We start from the raw sequence: 24,549 nt of genomic DNA, 5'->3' as shown, positions 1-24,549 counted from the left end.
TTGACAGTATTCTGAATCTGTCACGGTTGTCATAGGAATGAGCGGACCAAAGTGCAGCGTGTGTGTCGTTCCACATTTTATTTATACTGTGAAACTATGCAATACATAAATAAACTGAATGACAAAAAAACAACAAACCTTGACGCAGAGGTGGCGCACGCAGAGGTGGCGCACACACACACACACACACACACACACACACACACACACACACACACACACACACACACACACACACACACACACACACACACACACACACACACACACACACACACACACACACTACTCAAAATGAATCTCCCACAAACCCAGGTGGAAAAAAAAAAACCTACTTAAGTATGATCTCCAATTAGAGACAACGAGGACCAGCTGCCTCTAATTGGAGATCATCCCAAACAAACCCAACATAGAAATACAAAACTAGAACCTGAACATAGAAATACAAAACATAGAAAAACACCCCCTGTCACGCCCTGACCTACTCTACCATAGAAAATAACATCTTACTATAGTCAGGACGTGACAGAATCCTGTATTTCTACTGCAGACATCACACAACATGAGTGACTGAGATGAGATGCACTGAGATGCAGAGCCTTAGACCGTTGCACCACTCGGGAGCCCACTAGGTCTTGCAGGCCTAGTTCTTACAATGGCCTTGACTCAAATCAGGAGGAGGATTATTTTGACATGAAAAAGGAGAAACAATTTATTCTTTCTATAGTATTCTCAGGGGGCTTGTGGTTTGGGAGGATGACATAATAGAGCTATATGTATCTCAGGCTAAGGTCTATGGAATTTATTTGGCGTACTGTATGTAACCCATTGAAGGAGGCGCATCATGTTGGATTTAGCTCCATTTAATATTAAATTATTTTATATCATCACATTGAAAAACAGCAATAAAATAATACATCATAGAAATGCAATGGAAAGTACTGTGTACACACACACAGAAACACAGAAACACACATACAGAGGAGGGTGGAGTCAAACACTGTTGAGGTAAATCCTACACCCTTTCCTGAAAGAGAGTCAGTATGCAGCCATCTTGTGTCTATCTACCCTCCATCGTGAGATGTCCGACACACTGACACATCTAGTCTAGGAGCCTATATAGTACATGGTTTTCATATCCAAACTGCTGTGTGGGATGTTGGACTATTACATTGACACATTATTTGTTTGTTAGCCTACATTATTTTCACTTAAAAAGGGGTTTTGTGTCACAACGACTTCAGGCTACTGAAAGAACTAGAACAGAGCCAGTGGACACTGGCTGAAACTCTTTGATCATAACTACAGTAACAGGCCTACACATCCAACCAAGTCATCTTTGGTAATTATTTCTCATTTTTTCTCCCCAATTAAAATCTGTTCTGGAATTGTTGCCACTCCCACAGTGTGTTCTGGTATGTGTGTGAAGAGGATAACCAAATCAAGTTCAGTTAGTATATAGCACTTGGGTTGACTTTTGTTTGTCTTTGTAGCTCCGTGGAAAAGTTTCCTCAAGGTACAGATCTAGGATCAGCTTCTCCTCCCCCCTAATCTTAACCATTGTGGGGAAGATTCTAAACTGACCTAAGATCAGCGTTTTTAAGGCAACTTCACCATACTCCGTCACGTAGAAGTTGCCTGTCATCACAAATCTGTGTGTGCGTGCGTGACATGAAATAGTTCTCTTGAGCTGTACTGTTCCGTTTGTTGTCCACAGATTCCCTAAATCCTTGTTTCTTTAGAAATTATGTGATCTTGACCATTCTTGTGAGCGGTGCAGTGTTGGAGCGCCATCTTGTGTTGATTGTGCATTCTGCAATGTGTGCACAAGCTCTCTTGAGTTTGGAACTCAATTTATTTTTCACGTTTTTGCATTTGTCCCTCATAAAATCAGTGTATTGACTTATTTTTACCACTGAGTTTCTTTATTTCTTCACAACTTATTCCAGGTCCTAATAGGCCTACTTATGGTTATTATGGTTATTATGTGCAAAAAGAGACAACCTCAGGCATTTCAACGGTGGCGCGCACAGCAAAAGGCAGCCAGGGAGACATGCATTTAACCAAATACCCTGCGCTAATATTGAAATAGAACTGCGACTTTATTCTAAACATTTTGACTTTATTCACGAAATTAAATGTCGAGTTTATGCTTGAAATATTGCCAATTTATTCACGAAATGTTATTTCGACTTTTTTTTCTCGAAGTTGAAATATTGCCACTTTATTCTAGAAATATTTCCAGTTTTTTAAAGTACTATATTGCAAAAAATAATAATCAAAGTACCAGCTGTCACTGTTTATTTTTTTTCCTCTTCACTTGGCCCTAATACTCTTCCGTAGTTTCTAAACCGTACATACTGGACTATTTTTGTTTTTACTGTATAACATGGTGCTTTGTCTATGTCTCGTCTGGCTATGCGCATGTCAGTGTCTGTCTGCAAAATGAAAGTGAAAGTAGAGTTTGCTGTGGGGAGTTACAGTGGAACTCTGAAGACATATTTCTCCAAATTTTTTCTTATCCATCAGACTACAGAATAGTCGAGGACACTGTCGAAAACTAACATGACCAATATATCAACAATATTGCAATCCTTTCTTGCCTTTAGTTACTTCATGCACGGTAAATTGGTCAGCTTTTCTTACTGCACATTTGATATGGTGATGGATGTGTTACTGGTGGCACTGTTACTGTATCTTCTGTATACTCAATTAACCTTAGGTTGTAGCTAATTACAATAAATGAAAAAAACTTTATTGAGTTAAAGGGGCAATCAGCAGCTGCTACATTCATTTTTGGACTTATAAATTAATGATATGTACCCATTGATTCTTGAAGAATATAATTTATAAATGGATCATGAGTTTAGTTCAAATGTCGTATCCCACAAAATATAATCTAGAGTGGTCGCATTTCTCCAGCCCCATTCCCCTGAAACAGTGGTGGGGAGGTCGCTTTGTTATTGGTTTAACTGCTGATTTAAGAATAGATACTTTGCATAATATACTGCTCAAAAAAATAAAGGGAACACTTAAACAACACATCCTAGATCTGAATGAAAGAAATAATTTTATTAAATACTTTTTTCTTTACATAGTTGAGAATGTGCTGACAACAAAATCACTTAAAAATAATCAATGGAAATCCAATTTATCAACCCATGGAGGTCTGGATTTGGAGTCACACTCAAAATTAAAGTGGAAAACCACACTACAGGCTGATCCAACTTTGATGTAATGTCCTTAAAACGAGTGAAAATTAGGCTCAGTAGTGTGTGTGGCCTCCACATGCCTGTTTGACCTCCCTACAACGCCTTGGAATGCGTTGTAGGGAGGTCAAGGAGGTGGCGGATGGTCTCCTGAGGGATCGCCTCCCAGACCTGGACTAAAGCATCCGCCAACTCCTGGACAGTCTGTGGTGCAACGTGGCGTTGGTGGATGGAGCGAGACATGATGTCCCAGATGTGCTCAATTGGATTCAGGTCTGGGGAACGGGCGGGCCAGTCCATACCATCAATGCCTTCCTCTTGCAGGAACTGCTTACACACTCCAGCCACATGAGGTCTAGCATTGTCTTGCATTAGGAGGAACCCAGGGCCAACTGCACCAGCATATGGTCTCACAAGGGGTCTGAGGATCTCATCTCGGTACCTAATGGCAGTCAGGCTACCTCTGGCGAGCACATGGAGAGCTGTGCAGCCCCCCAAAGAAATGCCACCCCACACCATGACTGACCCACCGCCAAACCGGTCATGCTGGAGGATGTTGCAGGCAGCAGAACGTTCTCCACCGCGTCTCCAGACTCTGTCACGTCTGTCACGTGCTCAGTGTGAACCTGCTTTCATCTGTGAAGAGCACAGGGCGCCAGTGGCGAATTTGCCAATCTTGGTGTTCTCTGGCAAATGCCAAACATCCAGCACGGTGTTGGGCTGTAAGCACAAACCCCACCTGTGGACGTCGGGCCCTCATACCACCCTCATGGAGTCTGTTTCTGACCGTTTGAGCAGACACATGCACATTTGTGGCCTGCTGGAGGTCATTTTGCAGGGCTCTGGCAGTGCTTCTCCTGCTCCTCCTTGCACAAAGGCGGAGGTAGCGGTCCTGCTGCTGGGTTGTTGCCCTCCTACGGCCTCCTCCACGTCTCCTGATGTACTAGCCTTTCTCCTGGTAGCGCCTCCATGCTCTGGACACTACGCTGACAGACACAGCAAACCTTCTTGCCACAGCTCGCATTGATGTGCCATCCTGGATGAGCTGCACTACCTGAGCCACTTGTGTGGGTTGTAGACTCCGTCTCATGCTACCACTACAGTGAAAGCACCGCCAGCATTCAAAAGTGACCAAAACATCAGCCAGGAAGCATAGGAACTGAGAAGTGGTCTGTGGTCCCCACCTGCAGAACCACTCCTTTATTGGGGGTGTCTTGCTAATTGCCTATAATTTCCACCTGTTGTCTATTCCATTTGCACAACAGCATGTGAAATTTATTGTCAATCAGTGTTGCTTCCTAAGTGGACAGTTTGATTTCACAGAAGTGTGATTGACTTGGAGTTACATTGTGTTGTTTAAGTGTTCCCTTTATGTTTTTGAGCAGTGTATATACCTTGTAGAAAATGCACACGGGAAAACAGCCCTATATAAAGCTGGCATATTCATTTACATGCAGTTGAATAGAGATTTAGAGTTATTTTCACAGTCTTAATGCTAAGCATGTATCATTACTCAATAACTTGTTTCTATTCTGATTGCCTTTTCATACCCATCCATATTCTACAGTAGTCTACATCACTTCACCCATAGAGATACAGTTTTGTTCTATTTAATTCTGTTTTTTCACATACCCACATTGGTTGGCTTCACATTCACACAACTCCCTCATCCTTCTCTCTTCCAGTCTATGGAGCAAGTTGTCCAGTTCTGGAGTGCTGGTTTGTCCAGGAGAAACCAGGTGGGGGCTTCCATGCTGCTATGAGCCAGGAGAAGTCACTACTTTACATCAATACAGACCCAGACAGTGAAGAAACCAGATCAAAGCAGGGACCATCTACAGACCATGATAGAGTCTACTACGTCACTGGTCAGTATTTATCGTTATATACAGTTGAAGTCGGAAGTTTACATACACTTAGGTTGGAGTCATTAAAACTTGTTTTTCAACCACTCCACAAATTTATTGTTAACAAACTATAGTTTTGGCAAGTCGGTTAAGACATCTACTTCATGCATGACACAAGTAATTGTTCAAATAATTGTTTACAGACAGATTATTTCACTTATAATTCACTGTATCACAATTCCAGTGGGTCAGAAGTTTACATACACTAAGTTGACTATGCCTTTAAACAGCTTGGAAAATTCCAGAAAATGATGTCATGGCTTTAGAAGCTTCTGATAGGCTAATTGACATAATTTGAGTCAGTTGGAGGTGTACCTGTGGATGTATTTCAAGGCCTACCTTCAAACTCAGTGCCTCTTCACTTGACATCATGGAAAAATCAAAAGAAATCAGCCAAGACCCTTGAAAAACAATTGTAGACCTCCACAAGTCTGGTTCATCCTTGGGAGCAATTTTCAAACACCTGAAGGTACCACGTTCATCTGTACAAACAATAGTATGCAAGTATAAACACCATGGGACAATGCAGCCATCCTACCGCTCAGGAAGGAGACACGTTCTGTCCCCTAGAGATGAACGTACTTTGGTGCGAAAAGTGCAAATCAATCCCAGAACAACAGCAAAGGACCTTGTGAAGATGCTGGAGGAACAGGTACAAAAGTATCTATATCCACAGTAAAACAAGTCCTATATTGACATAACCTGAAAGGCCGCTCAGCACTAAGAAGCCACTGCTCTAAAACCGCCATAAAAAAGCCAGACTACAGTTTGCAACTGCATATGGGGACAGAGATCGTACTTTTTGGAGAAATGTCCTCTGGTCTGATGAGACAAAAATAGAACTGTTTGGCCATAATGACCATCGTTATGTTTGGAGGAAAAGGGGGGAGGCTTGCAAGCCAGAGAACACCATCCCAACCGTGAAGCACGGGGGTGGCAGCATCATGTTGTGGTGGTGCTTTGCTGCAGGAGGGACTGGTGCACCTCACAAAATAGATGGCATCATGAGGAACAAAACTTATGTGGATATATTGAAGCAACATTTCAAGACATCAGTCAGGGAAGTTAAAGCTTGGTCGCAAATAGGGTCTTCCAAATGGACAATGACCCCAAGCATACTTCTAAAGTTGTGGCAAAATGGCTTAAGGACAACAAAGTCAAGGTATTGGAGTGTCCATCACAAAGCCCTGACCTCAACCCTATAGAAAATTTGTGGGCAGAACTTAAAAAGTGTGTGCAAGCAAGGAAGCCTACAAATCTGACTCAGCTACACCAGCTCTGTCAGGAGGAATGGGCCAAAATTCACCCAACTTATTGTGGGAAGCTACCCGAAATGTTTGACCCAAGTTAAACAATTTAAAGGCAATGCTACCAAATACTAATTGAGTGTATGTAAACTTCTGACCCACTGGAAATGTGATGAAAGAAATAAAAGCTGAAATAAATCCTTCTCTACTATTATTCTGACATTTCACATTCTTAAAATAAAGTGGTGATCCTAACTGACCTAAGACAGGGAATGTTCAGTAGGATTAAATGTCAGGGATTGTGAAACTGAGTTTAAAAGTATTTGGCTAAGGTGTATGTAAACTTCCGACTTCAACTGTATTAAATAGGACAATCTCTTTAGAAATTATGCCTGATTTGAGTGACAAACCAGTGGCTGTTACAGGTGCAGTCAATCAATTTGGTGTGACACCAAGCCTGTAATTTAAATCATACAAGGCTACAAGAGCGTTGCCATTTTAGGCAGAGCTTTTCAGAAAAATAAATGTTATTTAATTGAAAGGATAACTTCAATAGACAAATCTCCCCCTCTCTCCTCAGACCCAGCAGCTACCCTCTGCAGTTCTTCTATGCACCCACCAGAAGGCTCAGTCCAGAAGCCACAGTGTGAGATCAACCCCTTCATGCCCCAGCCATCCACCGTCCAATGGACAGTCCCACTCACGGACTCTGCCCACAGTCCGATCTACCTGCAAGCCGACTGGTACACTGCTGCCTTGCAGGGCTTTGACGGACAGCTGCGCCTCTCCAATGTCATGCGGGCTCCCACGGCAACCAAGGAACCCAAGGGTATGATTGAAAAGGAATGACATTCTTCTTGAGCAAGGGTTGTAAACGTCAGACAGATTGTCATATACTGTATAACCATTACAAGTGATAAAGATGGACTTCTAATCAAAATGACATACAGTTACCAACACCACAGTGATAATGACTTATTATTAACCATCATTGAAATTAATTTGTCACACACCATGAGGAAGTATAGCAACCCGTGATGTTCATTATCACGTAATGTCACAGGTAAGGTAGTGTTAAAAGTGTAACGTCTCTCTCCTACCCCTCTCTCTCAGTGCTGCTCAGTGTGTCCAGTAGAACCTTCATGATCCGTTCCAGACTCGGGGAACCAGTTGTTCTAGACTGTGGGTTCTGGGTGGATGCCTCTTCTCCTCTCTCTGGCTCTGGCTTCGCTGTGGAGTGGCGCTACCAGTTCAGGGGCGATGGCCGTCTGGTCCTGGCTTACGACGGCAAGACAGACCGATTTGCAGAGATCCAGGAAGAGGGAGCGGGGCTAGACTTCACGGCTCTGCACGAGACAGGAAATGCATCACTGATCCTGCAGGAAGCTGAAGTGCGCCACTCAGGAACCTACATCTGCACGGTGTACTTGCCCTATCTCCTGGCTCAGGTGGCAGTGGAGCTGGAGATAGTAGGTGAGGAGAGATGAATATGCTTGTTTAGTCGGCCAAAACTAAACCATTGCAATGTTTGTTTCAGAACTGTTTGGTAGAATCTCAACCCCTTTGTCATTACATATTTATTCACTGAAATAACTACTGCAACTCCTTATACAGTACATTCTTATAATGGTATGTCATGGTCAACTGAATGTCATTCGATTACATGCCATAAGTGTGTATTATCCTATCTTACCTCATTCTCTCCCTCCTCTTTCTCCCTCTATCTCTCCCAGAGCCTCCTTCCCTCTCCATCTTCCCCTCCCCGCTCCCTCTCTCCATGCCCGGCCAGGTGGTGACGGTGCAGTGCGAGGCGTCAGGATTCTACCCCCTCTCCCTGGAGTTCCACTGGGTGTTAACAGGGCCGGGCGGTAGGGTCAGCCCCCTGGGTCAGGGCAGTGTGACGGGCCACAGACAGGGCCCAGACAGCACCTACAGCCAGACCAGCCGTGTGGAGTTGGATTCAGCCAAGCTAGACCTGGGCCGCGGCGGGGAGGTCACCTGTGTGGCCGTCCACCGTGGAGGCACCCGGCGGGCCAGCGTCACCCTCAATATCACTGGTGAGAGAATTTAATAGAGCTGCATTAAGTTTATGGATGTTACCCCTATCCATTGATTCAGAGACAGATATTTCTATCCCTGTAAAGGCAAAGGTTAGGATTGGAGTAAGGTCATCTGATCCTAGATCTGTGGTTATGGTCAGTGTCTCTAGGCACACTAGTATAATTACTGATATGCAATTATATTGATCTGAAAAGTCAAAAACATTTGACTTGATACAACACTCATGCGTATGTCTTAAATTTACTCCCTCTCTCTTCACCCCAATCAGGTGTCAGTGCTCCCTCCATTGAGGACTATATGGCGATGGTTGCTGTGGCCCTGGGGATCTATGGTTTGATCAAGGTCGTCTCCTGGACTTTTAGCTCTGGTAACTACAATCAGTTTGAACTAAGACACACAAAAACTACACTAATGTAACGTAAGATGTTGAAGCCGTAAAGCGACTGTGTCCATCCAAAGAATGAATTTGGATCTTGTTTGTCAATCTAATGCTTGTCCTTTTCTTGTCTTTATAGGGTCCGATGTTGCTTACACACAAGAGAAGGTGATTACGCTTTCATAAATGTTGTCAGACATATTTTGTACTTACATGTAACTACTATGTACAGTGCCTTTGGAAAGTATTCAGACCCCTTGACTTTTTCCACATTTTGTTACATTACAGCCTTATTCTAAAATGGATTAGATCGTTTTTTCCCCCTCATCAATCTACACACAATAACCCATAATGACAAAGCGAAAAATTTTGCAAATGTATTAAATAAAAAACGGACATATTCTTTTTACATACTGTAAGTATTCAGACCCTTTACTCAGTACTTTGTTGAAGCACCTTTGGCAGTGATTACAGCCTTGAGTCTTCTTGGATAGGACGCTACAAGCTTGGCACACCTGTATTTGGAGAGTTCCTCCCATTCTTCTCTGCAGATCCTCTCAAGCTCTGTCAGGTTGGATGGGGAGCGTCACTGCACAGCTATTTTCAGGTCTCTCCAGAGATGTTCGAAGCCACTCCTGTGTTGTCTTGGCTGTGTGCTTAGGGTTGTTGTCCTGTTGGAAGGTGAACCTTCGCCCCAGTTTGAGGTCCTGAGCGCTCTGGAGCAGGTTTTCATCAAGGATCTCTCTAAACTTTGCTCCGTTCATCTTTCCCTCGATCCTGACAAGTCTCCCAGTCCCTGCCACTTAAAAACATCCCCACAGCATGATGCTGCCACCACCGTGCTTCACCGTAAGGATGGTGCCAGGACGTGACGCTTGGCATTCAGGCCAAAGAGTTCAATCTTGGTTTCATCAGAACAGAGAATCTTGTTTCTCATGGTCTGAGGTGCCTTTTGGCAAACTCCAAATGGAATGTCATGTGCCTTTTACTGAGGAGTGGCTTCCGTCTGGCCACTCTACCATAAAGGGCTGATTAGTGGAGTGCTGCAGAGATGGTTGTCCTTCTGGAAGGTTCTCCCATCTCCACAGAGGAACTGGAGCTCTGTCAGAGTGACCATTGGGTTCTTGGTCACTTTCCTCAACCAAGGCCCTTCTCCCCCGATTGCACAGTTTGGCCGGGCGGCCAGCTCTAGGAGGAATCTTGGTGGTTCCAAACTTCTTCCATTTAAGAATGGAGACCACTTATGTAAATAAGGTATTTCTGTTTTCTTTGTCATTATGGGGTATTGTGTGTAGATTTGAGGACAATTTTTATTTAATAACTGTCACGATCGTCAGATGAAGTAGACCAAGGTGCAGCGTGGTGAGTGTACATTTTCCTCTTTATTGAAATAACGCCAGCAAAACCAATAAACATTACAAAACGACCGTGAAGCTTACAGGGCAAAGTGCCACAAACAAAGTTAACTACCCACAAGGACAGGTGGGAAAAAGGGCTCTCAATCAGCAACAACGAAGTACAGCTGTCCCTGATTGAGAGCCATACCTGGCCAAAACAAAGAAATACAAAACATAGAAAATACAACATAGAATGCCCACCCAAATCATACCCTGACCAAACCTAAATAGAGACATAAAAAGGCTCTCAGGTCAGGGCGGGACAATAACTTTTAGAATAAGTCTGTAAAATAACAAAATGTGGAAAAGGTTTGAATACTTTCCGTATGCACTGTATCTATGTATATTTCTCAGCTAACACTGTCTTTCTCAAAACTGTTTTTATCTCAAGCTGTGTCCCTCTAGTTAAAACTCCAGCCCCTGGATTACTATATAATATGATGACATTATCTTTTGTGTATTTTGAATGAGATCTTTGGATTTCTCCCATTGTCTGTTTTGTTAGTTTACACACATTGGGCTCATCCTTGTCCTCTCTCAATTACAGAAAGTGAAGTAAATGTGGAAACACCTGGGATTTCCAGGTGAGTGTGTAATGGAACAAAGCTGGAATTTCAGGAATAAAAGTGTACAGTTTGTGGAAGGTGGTACATGGAAATAAGATATTTAGTTTCTGACAGCAGTTGACAATACATTTCTGACAAGAATATTGTAAATGTCACAAGTATCTTCGTCTTCTGACGATAATGCGAAATCGTCATCGGAAAAGGTAGACCAATACGCAGCAGGTGTGCAGTTGTTCATTTTGAACATTTAATTAAATCAACACGAATACAAAAACAACAAGAAAACGAACGATAAACTGACAGTCTGCAAAGCATAGGCTCAACACAGAACAATCACCCACAAAATACACACACAAACATACCCTAATATATGGGACTCTCAATCAAAGGCAGATAGACAACACCTGCCTTCAACTGAGAGTCCCAACCCCAATTAACCAAACATAGAAACACACACTAGACTAACCATAGAATACAAACATAGACCATCAACCAAAACCCCGGAAATACTAAATCAAACACCCTTTACACAAACACACCACCCCGAACCACATAAAACAAATACCCTCTGCCACGTCCTGACCAAACTACAAAAACAATTAACCTTATACTGGCCAGGACGTGACAGTACCCCCCCCTTAAAGGTGCTACCCCAGAAGCACCTTAACAAAAAATAACCCCAAGCAACACCAAAAAAAAGTCCCCTTTTCTAAAGGGAGGGAAGGGAGGGTGGCTGCCGTCAACACCCCCCCCCTCCCCAACCCACCTATTTCTGGAGGTGGCTCTGGTTCCGGCCGTTCCAGGCTGTCGGGCCACTCTGGCATCGCCGGGGGGCAGTCGGGCCAGTCTGGCATCGCCGGGGGGCAGTTCGGGACAGTCTGGCCACTCGGGACAGTCTGGCCACTCCGGCAGTTCAGCGCAGTCTGGCCTGTCTGGCGACTGTTGACTGGCGGGCAGCTCTGATGACGACTGTTGACTGGCGGGCAGCTCTGATGACGACTGTTGACTGGCGGGCAGCTCTGATGACGACTGTTGACTGGCGGGCAGCTCTGATGACGACTGTTGACTGGCGGGCAGCTCTGATGACGACTGTTGACTGGCGGGCAGCTCTGATGACGACTGTTGACTGGCGGGCAGCTCTGATGTTGACTGGCGGGCAGCTCTGATGTTGACTGGCGGGCAGCTCTGATGTTGACTGGCGGGCAGCTCTGATGTTGACTGGCGGGCAGCTCTGATGTTGACTGGCGGGCAGCTCTGATGTTGACTGGCGGGCAGCTCTGATGTTGACTGGCGGGCAGCTCTGAAGCTCTGATGTTGACTGGCGGGCAGCTCTGATGTTGACTGGCGGGCAGCTCTGATGTTGACTGGCGGGCAGCTCTGATGTTGACTGGCGGGCAGCTCTGATGTTGACTGGCGGGCAGCTCTGATGTTGACTGGCGGGCAGCTCTGATGACGACTGTTGACTGGCGGGCAGCTCTGATGTTGACTGGCGGGCAGCTCTGATGACGACTGTTGACTGGCGGGCAGCTCTGATGACGACTGTTGACTGGCGGGCTGACGCACTATAATCCTGGTGCGTGGTGCTGGTACCGGATATACCAGCTTATGAACACGCACCTCCAGGCTAGTGCGGGGAGCGGGAACAGGACGAGTCGGACTGGGTTGATGCACTTCCGGGTCCGCACGAGAGACAGGAGCTGGAAACCCAGGGCTATGGAGGCGCACAGTCGGTCTAGATCTTACCTCCTGCACAACCCGCCTTGGCTGGATGGAACTAGTAGCCCTGTACGAGCGGGGTGCTCGTACAGGGCAGACTGGGCTGTGCAGGGGCCTGATGGTAGCCGTGCGTAGAGCGGGAGTTGGGTAGCCTGGTCCTCGGAGGCGTACCGGCGACCAGATGCGCTGCGCAGGCATCCTCCTACCAGGCTGGATGCCCGTTCTAGCACGGCACCTGCGAGGGGCTGGAATAACGCGCACCGGACTGTGCGTGCGTATGGGTGAGATAGTTCGCTCCTCAGCGAAACATAGCGCTCTCCACCCCATACGCTCCTCCATATAACCACGGGTAGCTGGCTTCCGGCTCTTCTTACGCCTAGCCAAACTACCCGTGTGCCCCCCCCAAAAAAATTATTGGGGGTGCCTCTCGTGCTTCTCCCTCAGCGCGTCCATGGCCTCGTACCTACGCCTCTCTGCCTTGGCTGCCTCAATTTCCCACTGCGGGCGGCAATAATCCTCAGCCTGGTGCCAAGGTCCGGCCCCGTCCAGAACTTCCTCCCAGGTCCACTTCTCCCGCCAGTCCAGCTCGAATTCCCTCTGCTCCTTCTTCTGCTGCTTGGTCCTTTGTTGGTGGGTGATTCTGTCACGCTTGTCGTCGGTGAAGGAGGACCAAAACGCAGCAGGTATGTGCAGGCTCATCTTGACTTTTATTAACTATCAAAATGAACACCCAAAATAACAAACATAATTACGATCGACAAAAAACAGTCTGGTAAGGCCCAAGGCTACACACAGAACAATCACCCACAAATCACATACACAAACACACCCTAATATATGGGACTCTCAATCAAAGGCAGATAGACAACACCTGCCTTCAACTGAGAGTCCCAACCCCAATTAACCAAACATAGAAACACACACACTAGACTAACCATAGAATACAAACACATAGACCATCAACCAAAACCCCGGAAATACTAAATCAAACACCCTTTACACAAACACACCACCCCGAACCACATAAAACAAATACCCTCTGCCACGTCCTGACCAAACTACAAAAACAATTAACCTTATACTGACCAGGACGTGACAGTACCCCCCCCTTAAAGGTGCTACCCCAGAAGCACCTTAACAAAAAATAACCCCAAGCAACACCAAAAAAAAGTCCCCTTTTCTAAAGGGAGGGAAGGGAGGGTGGCTGCCGTCAACACCCCCCCCCTCCCCAACCCACCTATTTCTGGAGGTGGCTCTGGTTCCGGCCGTTTAGTTGTAAAGATATTTTAATAGATGACTGATTTAAATATTGACAAATTAAACTACTGTTTTATAACAGTGTGAGAATGAATCTCTCGAAGAAGGGGAAAGGGAAATGGGGACTAGTCAGTTGTACAACTGAATGCTTTCAACTGAAATGTGTCTTCTGCATTTAACCCAACCCCTCTGAATCAGAGAGGTGCAGGGGGCTGCCTTAATCGACATCCACGTCTTCGGAGCCCGGGGAACAGTGGGTTAACTGCCTTGCTCAGGGGCAGAACGAAATATTTTTACCTTGTCAGCTCAGGGATTCGATCCAGCAACCTTTCGGTTACTGGCCCAACCCTCTAACCACTAGGAGACTAAGAGACTTGTGCATATGAGCGTGTGTACCTGTGGATGCAGATAATTTTATGTTGTGTTATTAGTAGTTCTAATTGGTTAATGGACCCTGTATTTAAAGATTGAACCCTGTCATTATTTGCTTCCTATGGATTCTGAAAGTAATCTTTTCAATTGGATTTTTTTTAAATCATCATGGAAGTGTGTATATTGTTTTCATTTTGTTTGTTTTGGGTAATATTTAATTATATCTTGCCTTGTATAGGCTACTGTGAACAGTTCTTTTCTTATTGATGTTCCTACCATCACATCAGAGTTGTTAGATTAATGTGCCGTCAGGAATGAGCAACAGCTTTGAGAAAATGAAGACTATTTGTGATGAGATGTAATAAAGCCTTTGTTCATCTTCAAAACACTTTTGCCTGTTTAATTGGTGTTATTGGTCATGTGATAAGAAGTACTTATCATATGAAAATCCTAGGATCTTTTGACTAGGGGTGCTTCAGCTTCCACACAACTTCACTCAAGGATGTGAATACTTACTTGATGTTTTTCTTTGGTTTTAACCTAGCTGACTAAACTCAACTCGACAATGGAGTTGAGCAGCGATGAGTGTGGACATCAAGTCACGTCAGTCGATACTTGTACAAACGTTGATTCTTTAATGCATACCTTGTACATTTGTTGGTCCTGTGTAACCGCGTTAATTTATTTTGGTGCTGTAATCCCTAGTTTTTGATAAAAGCAGCCCCTTCCAACATGAAAAAAATCTGCTGTGCAATGATGGGCTGCTTTGAGTTTAAGGATGCCTTTATGTCGCCCCAAACGGTTCAGACACTAGAGACAGAAGTTGGCACATCAGTATTACCAATTTCAGACAAGTCTCGTGACACTTGTGGGGGTCGTAGAGCAAAACGGAGAACACCGTAGAACAAAACAGGGAACATCCATAGAGTAAAACGGAGAACACCGTAGAGCAAAACAGGGAACACCCATAGCGTAAAATGGGGAACACCAATGTATTCGTGCGAGTCTCATTTTTCCATAGTGGTCATAGTTTGTAGGCCAACCCGTTTGGACTCTACAGATGTTTTCGTGAGAAGACCTATTTTCGGGCTGTCTCATGGTCTGACAAACACCCCTGTAGTTCGGCTACCTTCCACCGCAGATGCGGATAGCCAGATGTGGTGGATTGAGATGCAGCCCATGCAACAAAAAGAAACATATCTCTAGCTTAAATTGATGGATTTTGATGTTTTTTTATATATATATTACATAGATTGATGCACAGGTGCAGTAATAGACTCTTGAGGATTTTAACGAACAGCGGATCCCTTGGCAGAGGTCCTGTAAAACGCTACTTTTATTGTAGCGCCCAAAGGAGAAAACGGGGATACACAGGACAAATATAGGTACAAGGTAGGCATTAAAGAATGGACACTTTTACAAGTATCGACTGACCGGTGCAGTCAGCCCCTACTCATCACTACTCAACTCCATTGTAAATCATGGAGATGAGTTTTTGGCTAGTTTTTACCATATGGTTGTACTCTCAGAGGCAAGGATCGCAACTGTATTTGCCTAATCCCTGATCCCTATTTATTTATTTATTTATTTAATTTGATATTTTATCAACAATACAGTAAATACACATACAAACGACGACATCATACTAACATCAACAGCTGCCCAGACCCACCAGCCCTCCCCTCACCTCTATCTCCAGTGGCCATATCACTTTAAGCTACATGGCCTTCCCTGATCCAAAATTAAAGATAACAAATGTATACATATTTGGCTATTCACTTGTGTTTTGTCTAAATAGGTTCTGAGACTGATAAGATAAATATTGATAGCCTAAAAAATAAAACATTATAATAATAACATATATACATACACTACCGGTCAAAGGTTTTAGAACACCTACTCATTCAAGGGTTTTTCTTTATTTTTACTATTTTCTACACTGTTCAATAATAGTGAAGACATCAAAACTATGAAATAACACATGGAATCATGTAGTAACCAAAAAAGTGTTAAACAAATCAGAATATATTTTATATTTGAGATACTATATCTTCACATAGTCACCCTTTGCCTTGATGACAGCTTTGCATGCTCTTGGCATTCTGTCAACACGCTTCACCTGGAATGCTTTTCCAACAGTCTTGAAGGAGTTCCCACATATGCTGAGCACATGTTGGCTGCTTTTCCTTCACTCTGCAGTCCGACTCATCCCAAACCATCTCATTTTGGTTGAGGTCGGGAGATTGTGGAGGCCAGGTCATCTGATGCAGCACTCCATCACTCTCCTTCTTGGTAAAATAGCCCTTACACAGCCTGGAGGTGTGTTGGGTCATTGTCCTGTTGAAAAACAAATGATAGTCCCACTAAGCCCAAACCAGATGGGATGGCATATCGCTGCAGAATGCTGTGGTAGCCATGCTGGTTAAGTGTGCCTTGAATTCGAAATAAATCACAGTGTTACCAGCAAAGCATCCGCACACCATAACACCTCCTCCTCCATGCTTTACGGTGGAAAATACACATGCAGAGATCATCTGTTCACCCACACCGCGTTTCATAAAGACACAGCGGTTGGAACCAAAAATCTCCAATTTGGACTCCAGACCAAAGGACCAAATTTCCACCAGTCTAATGTCCATTGCTCGTGTTTATTGGCCCAAGCAAGTCTCTTCTTCTTATTGGTGTCCTTTAGAAGTGGTTTCGTTGCAGCAATTCGACCATGAAGGCATGATTCACATAGTCTCCTCTGAATAGTTGATGTTGAGATGTGCCTGTTACTTGAACTCTGTGAAGCATTTATTTGAGCTGAAATTTCTGAGGCTGGTAACTCTAATGAACTTATCCTCTGCAGCAGAGGTAACTCTGGGTCTTCCATTCCTGTGGCGGTCCTCACGAGAGCCAGTTTCATCATAGCGCTTGTTGGTTTTTGCGACTGCACTTTAAGAAACTTTCAAAGTTCTTGAAATGTTCTGTTTTGACTGACCTTCATGTCTTAATCATCTGACAAATGATCTTTTAATATGAGACCGATTCAAATATTGACAAATTAAAAATACTGTCTGTTTGAGAATTAATCTCTAGAGGAACTCAAATGACTTGTGTACATGAGCGTGTGTATATGTGGATGCAGATAATTGTGTGTTGTGTAATTAGTGGCTCTATTGTGTAATTAAAGATTGAACCCTGTCATTGCTTTCTATTGATTCTAATGGTACATGTGAGTATAAGACAACATTCAATTGGAATATCATTTTTGTGTCTCAAGAAAATATGTTTTATTTATAGAAATTCCCTGGAGGTATGTGTCATGGGTTTCAAGTTTCTTAGGGACTTGACATGGTACTTCCAGCCAACTTGACACAACTGCGGGAAGCATTGGAGTTAACATGGGCCAGCATCCCTGTGGGATGCTTTCAACACTTTGTAGAATCCATGCCCTGATGAATTGAGGCTGTTCTGAGGGCAAGGGGGGTGTTCTGAATGTTTGGTATACTCAGTGTATATTCCTGCTACTAGTCACTTTTCAGCCCTGTTTACATGTATATCTGTCTATCACTACCCTGACACTCTTGCACACACACACCCATCCAACACTTATGTTGCTGGCATAGTGCTTTGTTTTTATAATTATTTATCTTACTACCAGTTACTTTCTCCTAATCCCCTGCCTACATGGACATATCTACCTCAAATTACTCCAGTATCCCTGCACATTGTACATTTGATATTGTCACTGACCCTGTACATAGGTTAATTTCTTATTTCTTTTAATATGTATTTGTTTTATTATTATACTTTTTTGATATTGAATACTCTGCTGTTGGGTTGAGCTTGCAAGTTAAGCATTTCACTGTACTTGCATGTGGCAATAAAACTTGAACTTGAAATATTGTTTTTAATATTTTGGTTACGTTTTATCTTGCCCTGTATAGGCTATTTTTAATGAATGTTTTTCTTATTGATGGTCTTACCATCAGAGCTGTTAGATTAGTGTATTGCCAGGAATGACCAACAACGTTGAGCAAATGAGGACTATTTGTGATGGGATGTAATAAAGTCTAACAAGGTGATAGAGATCAATCCTTACCTGCTGGGGACCATGTCTGGTAGTGCTGCTGACTGCCAGTACTGGGAGAGACTGCTGGCTAAGGAGTGCAGGTCTGTTAAAACTTGTCTCTGTGGGATTGAGTCCTGCTATACAGTTACATGGTGTTAATATCATAATCATTGACGCCTGTCTGAGTAAATCCGTCTGTCAAGCAATGGCGTGTATTCATGTAGCCCCCCCCCCCCCCCCACATCACATCAAGCCAAACTTAATTTGGCAGAAAAATGTTGTTGTCCTCCGGTGGCTAGCTAGCTAAAATTGTCCCTTTCCTAAATTAGCCATGGATGGAGATAGGGATTTGGACTGGTGGTTTTACTTAATTCTCCAAACTGGACAATGATTATAACGTCAATTCTGATCCAACCATAAATTCATACATTGTGCCTCTGGGAGGATGGATGTTCCATATGTTGCTAGATGTAGTAGGCTAATGTTAACTAGCTGGATAATCATTGCCCGTGCATGAAAGGAAGTTAACCTCCCTGGGCAAGGTGGGAGGTTTGCGTCCCACCTAGTCAACAGCCAGTGGAATCGCGTGGCGCGAAATACAAATACCTTAAAAATGCTATAACTTCAATTTCTCAAACATATGACTATTTTACACCATTTTAAAGACAAGACTCTCGTTAATCTAACCACATTGTCCGATTTCAAAAAGGCTTTACAGCAAAAGCAAAACATTAGATTATGTCAGGAGAGTACCCTGCCAAAAATAATCACACAGCCATTTTTAAAGCAAGCATATATGTCACAAAAACCAAAACCACAGCTAAATGCAGCACTAACCTTTGATGATCTTCATCAGATGACACTCCTAGGACATTATTTTATACAATACATGCATGTTTTGTTCAATCAAGTTCATATTTATATCAAAAACCAGCTTTTTACATTAGCATGTGATGTTCAGAACTAGCATACCCACCACAAACTTCCGGTGAATTTACTAAATTACTCACGATTAACGTTCACAAAATACATAACAATTATTTTAAGAATTATAGATACAGAACTCCTTTATGCAATCGCGGTGTCAGATTTTAAAATAGCTTTTCGGCGAAAGCACATTTTGCAATATTCTGAGTACATAGCCCAGCCATCACGGCTAGCTAATTTGACACCCACCAAGTTTGGCCCTCACCAAACTCAGATTTACTATAAGAAAAAATGGATTACCTTTGCTGTTCTTCGTCAGAATGCACTCCCAGGACTTCTACTTCAACAACAAATGTTGTTTTGGTTCCAAATAATCCATAGTTATATTCAAATACCTCCGTTTTGTTCGTGAGTTCAGGTCAGTATCCGAAGGGTGACGCACGAGCGCATTTCGTGACAAAATATTTCAAGATATTCCATTACCGTACTTCGAAGCATGTCAAACGCTGTTTAAAATCAATTTTTATGCGATTTGTCTCGTAAAATAGCGATAATATTCCAACCGGGCGACGTTGTATTCATTCAAAGGCTGAAAGAAAAAAATGGAGAATTCACATGAACGCGCATCTCCAGTGTCATTGTTCTCAGCCTGACCACTCACAAAATCTCCTGCTGTTTTTCGCCCAGAGACAGGAGAGACGTCATTCCACTTTCTGGCGCCTTCTGAGAGCCAATGGAAGCCTTAGAAAATGTCACGTTACAGCAGAGATGCTGTATTTTCGATAGAGATGCCACAGAAGGAGAACAAATTGTCAGACAGGGCACTTCATGTATGGAATCTTCTCAGGTTTTGGCCTGCCATATGAGTTCTGTTATACTCACAGACACCATTCAAACAGTTTTAGAAACTTTAGAGTGTTTTCTATCCAAATCTACTAATTATATGCATATTCTTGTTTCTGGGCAAGAGTAGTAACCAGTTTAAATCGGGTACGTTTTTTATCCAGCCGTGCAAATACTGCCCCCTAGCCCCAACAGGTTTTAAGCTAGCGAGCAAGAATTTTAGCCAGGTAGCCTAGGACAACAAAAACTAGAAGCGTGTTCTGTATGACAGGGTGATAAACCGTTTTGTCAATATGAAAAAGAGGATAGCATTGGTGTTTCTCTACAAGTAGGGTGTTTTCCTTCTACTTATGCACACACACAAACAGAAATCAGTACCATGGACAGCCACATAATGTTTAGCATATGTTGATTGGACTAAACTGTTTTTGATTGGAATGTTTCCGAAAATGTCAGAAACATTAACTTGATTGACCATGCTGTAGGTCATGTAACTACATGCAATATGGTTTGTGGACTTCACCGGACAGAGGTTGCTCTCCGGTTTTGTAATGAAACAAAGGTGTGTTTGAATTTATTCTTCTACTGTGTCTTATTATATGGGCCTTGGGCCTACATATCACGGTGTCAAGGTATATGAACTAATAGGTTATAGTGCAAACAATGCAATTATCACACAACATAGGTTGTAATATGGCTTTTTTCCTGGCTTGGCTTCCCCACTGATTTTACCCACACACCACTACTGTGGGCAAGGGGGGGCAGTGAGGGTTGGATGAAGAGAAAATGCACCAATCAATTTCTATACACTCAAAACAAATGCATTGGAAACAAAGTAAGCACCATACCACCAAATCAATATCAACCAGTAACTTTGTAGATACCATCTACTTAACGTTTTGGCCATAATGCTTATCTAGACTAGCCTTCTCCTGTATTGAACTTCTTGGTCTGCTTCCAACCCACATTAATGCCTTTATGTATCTGGGGTGTTAAAATGTATCTGGTGTTTCAGCACTCTGACTGCCTTGTCTCATACAGTGACTGACCATCTCTTTGTGTCTCAGGCTGTACAAACTGAGGAACAAGCAGAGGATCTCAGTGTCTGCAGCCTCTAAACTGCTGTGTAACATGATGCTGGGATACAGAGGCATGGGCCTCTCCATGGGCAGCATGACCGTTGGCTGGGACAACAAGGTACAGGGTGGGAGGGAGGGGAGTGTGTGTGTGGCGTGTGTGTGTGTGTGTGTGTTTGAAAGCCTTGTTTTATAGCCAACATTTTCATCCTCATGGTTCCCAACATTTTTGAGTACCATTGGAGTGTCAGAACTGATCCACCGCTACAGGAAGGGCATGTTCTGATCCCAGATCAGCCTTCACATCTACACAGACACACTGTGTTCTCTCTCAACTGATCCCAACACTGCCCCAACGAAAGACAGTTTCAAACTGCATACTCTTGCCTCAATTGTTTAACCTAAAGGTGTTACATGCCTAAAATGTTTTGTTGTCAAAAATAGAATGAATAACTTACATAGTAAATGTATATCCGGGCCACTCAAATTAGTATGATATGTTACGTTTGATATGGTTACATAAGACAGAACGTTACTTAAGGCAAAAAGAAAAGGATGATTGGTTAGAATGGATTGGTGGGTGTATAACGCAAATGTCTAGCAACCCAAAGGTTGTGTGTTTAAATCTCACCATGGACAACTTTAGCATTTTAGCTAATTAGCAGCTTTAACTACTTACTACATTTTTAGCTACTTTGCAACTACTTAGCATGTAACCCTAACCTTAACCCTTTTAGCTAATTCTTCTCCTAACCGTACCTTAACCCTTAACCTAGCCAATGTTAGCCAACTAGCTAATGTTAGCATTTGCCAGCGTTAGCCACAACAAATAGAAACTTGTAACATATACATTTTGCAAATTCGTAACATATGGTACGTTTCGCAATTTCGTAACATATATGAATTGTTGAAGGTTTGAGTTGCCAAAGGTTCGAGCTGAAGGTTCGAGTTGCCAAATGTCAGCCTCGAAACCTTAATGACTTGGAGAAGATCTGCAAAGAGGAGTGGGACAAAATCCCTCCTGAGATGTGTGCAAACCTGGTGGCCAACTACAAGAAACGTCTGACCTCTATGATTGCCAACAAGGGTTTTGCCACCAGGTATTAAGTCATGTTTTGCAGAGGGGTCAAATACTTATTTCTCTCATTAAAATGCAAATCAATTTATAACATTTTTGACATGCATTTTTCTGTATTTTTTGGTTGTTATTCTGTCTCTCACTGTTCAAATAAACCTACCATTAAAATGATAGACTGATTATTTCTTTGTCAGTGGGCAAACGTACAAAATCAGCAGGGGATCAAATACTTTTCCCCCTCCCTGTAGTTCATTGTACAAATTCTACAAACAAACGGTTTGCGCTATCAAAGGACTTTTACTGTGACATGTTCTTATTAGGAGCATAAATTATTGTAATGAATTTGCCATAAAACCTGATGTGGCCTATTCCTCCTGTAAAATGTTCATTTTCTCAGCTTGATAAATGAGTCACTGTGGATATGAATAGTGTGGCAGTAGTTACATGAGGAGTATACTATAGTTCCCAGTGGATTATTATAAAGAGAATTACATCAGATGTTTATATACACTGCTCAAAAAAATAAAGGGAATACTTAAACAACACAATGTAACTCCAAGTCAATGACACTTCTGTGAAATCAAACTGTCCACTTAGGAAGCAACACTGATTGACAATAAATTTCACATGCTGTTGTGCAAATGGAATAGACAACAGGTGGAAATTATAGGCAATTAGCAAGACAGCCCCAATAAAGGAGTGGTTCTGCAGGTGGTGACCACAGACCACTTCTCAGTTCCTATGCTTCCTGGCTGATGTTTTGGTCATTTTTTAATGCTGGCGGTGCTTTCACTCTAGCGGTAGCATGAGACGGAGTCTACAACCCACACAAGTGGCTCAGGTAGTGCAGCTCATCCAGGATGGCACATCAATGCGAGCTGTGGCAAGAAGGTTTGCTGTGTCTGTCAGCGTAGTGTCCAGAGCATGGAGGTGCTACCAGGAGACAGGCCAGTACATCAGGAGACGTGGAGGAGGCCGTAGGAGGGCAACAACCCAGCAGCAGGACCGCTACCTCCGCCTTTGTGCAAGGAGGAGCACTGCCAGAGCCCTGCAAAATAACCTCCAGCAGGCCACAAATGTGCATGTGTCTGCTCAAACGGACAGAAAGACTCCATGAGGGTGGTATGAGGGCCCGACATCCACAGGTGGGGGTTGTGCTTACAGCCCAACACCGTGCAGGACGTTTGGCATTTGCCAGAGAACACCAAGATTGGCAAATTCGCCACTGGCGCCCTGTGCTCTTCACAGATGAAAGCAGGTTCACACTGAGCACGTGACAGACGTGACAGAGTCTGGAGACGCCGTGGAGAACGTTCTGCTGCCTGCAACATCCTCCAGCATGACCGGTTTGGCGGTGGGTCAGTCATGGTGTGGGGTGGCATTTCTTTGGGGAGCCGCACAGCCCTCCATGTGCTCGCCAGAGGTAGCCTGACTGCCATTAGGTACCGAGATGAGATCCTCAGACCCCTTGTGAGACCATATGCTGGTGCGGTTGGCCCTGGGTTCCTCCTAATGCAAGACAATGCTAGACCTCATGTGGCTGGAGTGTGTCAGCAGTTCCTGCAAGAGGAAGGCATTGATGCTATGGACTGGCCCGCCCGTTCCCCAGACCTGAATCCAATTGAGCACATCATGTCTCGCTCCATCCACCAACGCCACGTTGCACCACAGACTGTCCAGGAGTTGGCGGATGCTTTAGTCCAGGTCTGGGAGGAGATCCCTCAGGAGACCATCCGCCACCTCATCAGGAGCATGCCCAGGCGTTGTAGGGAGGTCATACAGGCACGTGGAGGCCACACACACTACTGAGCCTCATTTTGACTTGTTTTAAGGACATTACATCAAAGTTGGATCAGCCTGTAGTGTGGTTTTCCACTTTAATTTTGAGTGTAATTTCAAATCCAGACCTGTCAGGGTTGATAAATTGGATTTCCGTTGATTATTTTTGTGTGATTATGTTGTCAGCACATTCAACTATGTAAAGAAAAAAGTATTTAATAAGATTATTTCATTCATTCAGATCTAGGATGTGTTATTTTAGTGTTCCCTTTATACACTGCTCAAAAAAATAAAGATTCTCTGGCAACCTCACTACATTCCTTAAAATGTGCTACTGTTGATACTGAAGACTATTTTAAAATTAACCAACATTGATGTCATCGGTTGTCAGGCAGGATTCAGGTTGTGATAGCACTGTTCATTTCAGCCCTAGAGGGCCCAAGTACTGCTAGTGCCATTTTCTGCCTGGCTGTTTATTGATCAATAAATAGCATTGATTCATTCGTAGGGCAGAGTTCACTCACCTGGTTTTTCCAGGTCTGAATCAGTCACTGATTAGAAGAGAATGAAAACAAGCAGTGCTGTGGACCTCCATACAAGTAAAGATACTGAACATGATTTATTCTAGTCTCTGTATATGATTATCTTTAGAGGACAAAAGAAACAGTGCAGAGATTATCC

The 24,549-nt window shown here is 43.5% G+C and overlaps 1 protein-coding gene across 2 annotated transcripts; it reads left to right on the top strand.

The window, feature by feature from the left end:
• Positions 1-1,052: 1,052 nt before the first annotated feature.
• On the top strand, positions 1,053-14,494 carry LOC106569962 (tapasin). Of its 2 annotated transcripts, XM_014141751.3 has the most exons (9): positions 2,342-2,623; positions 4,895-5,077; positions 6,944-7,192; positions 7,477-7,836; positions 8,097-8,420; positions 8,693-8,791; positions 8,940-8,968; positions 10,745-10,781; positions 13,935-14,494. In XM_014141751.3, exons 1-8 carry the CDS (start codon positions 2,566-2,568, stop codon positions 10,754-10,756), a joined length of 1,314 nt encoding a protein of 437 aa, XP_013997226.3. In that variant the 5' UTR covers positions 2,342-2,565; the 3' UTR covers positions 10,757-10,781; positions 13,935-14,494. The 2 variants fall into 2 exon arrangements, with proteins under 2 accessions (XP_013997227.3, XP_013997226.3); XM_014141752.3 differs by lacking the exons at positions 2,342-2,623; positions 13,935-14,494 and adding an exon at positions 1,053-1,342 and having other exon boundaries at positions 10,745-12,058.
• The last annotated feature ends 10,055 nt before the right edge of the window (positions 14,495-24,549 follow it).

This window comes from Salmo salar, chromosome 14 (assembly GCF_965601325.2).
Source record: "Salmo salar chromosome 14, fSalSal1, whole genome shotgun sequence".
In the NCBI taxonomy this organism is placed as follows: Eukaryota; Metazoa; Chordata; class Actinopteri; order Salmoniformes; family Salmonidae; genus Salmo; species Salmo salar.
This window is presented reverse-complemented; position numbering and strand designations above follow the sequence as displayed.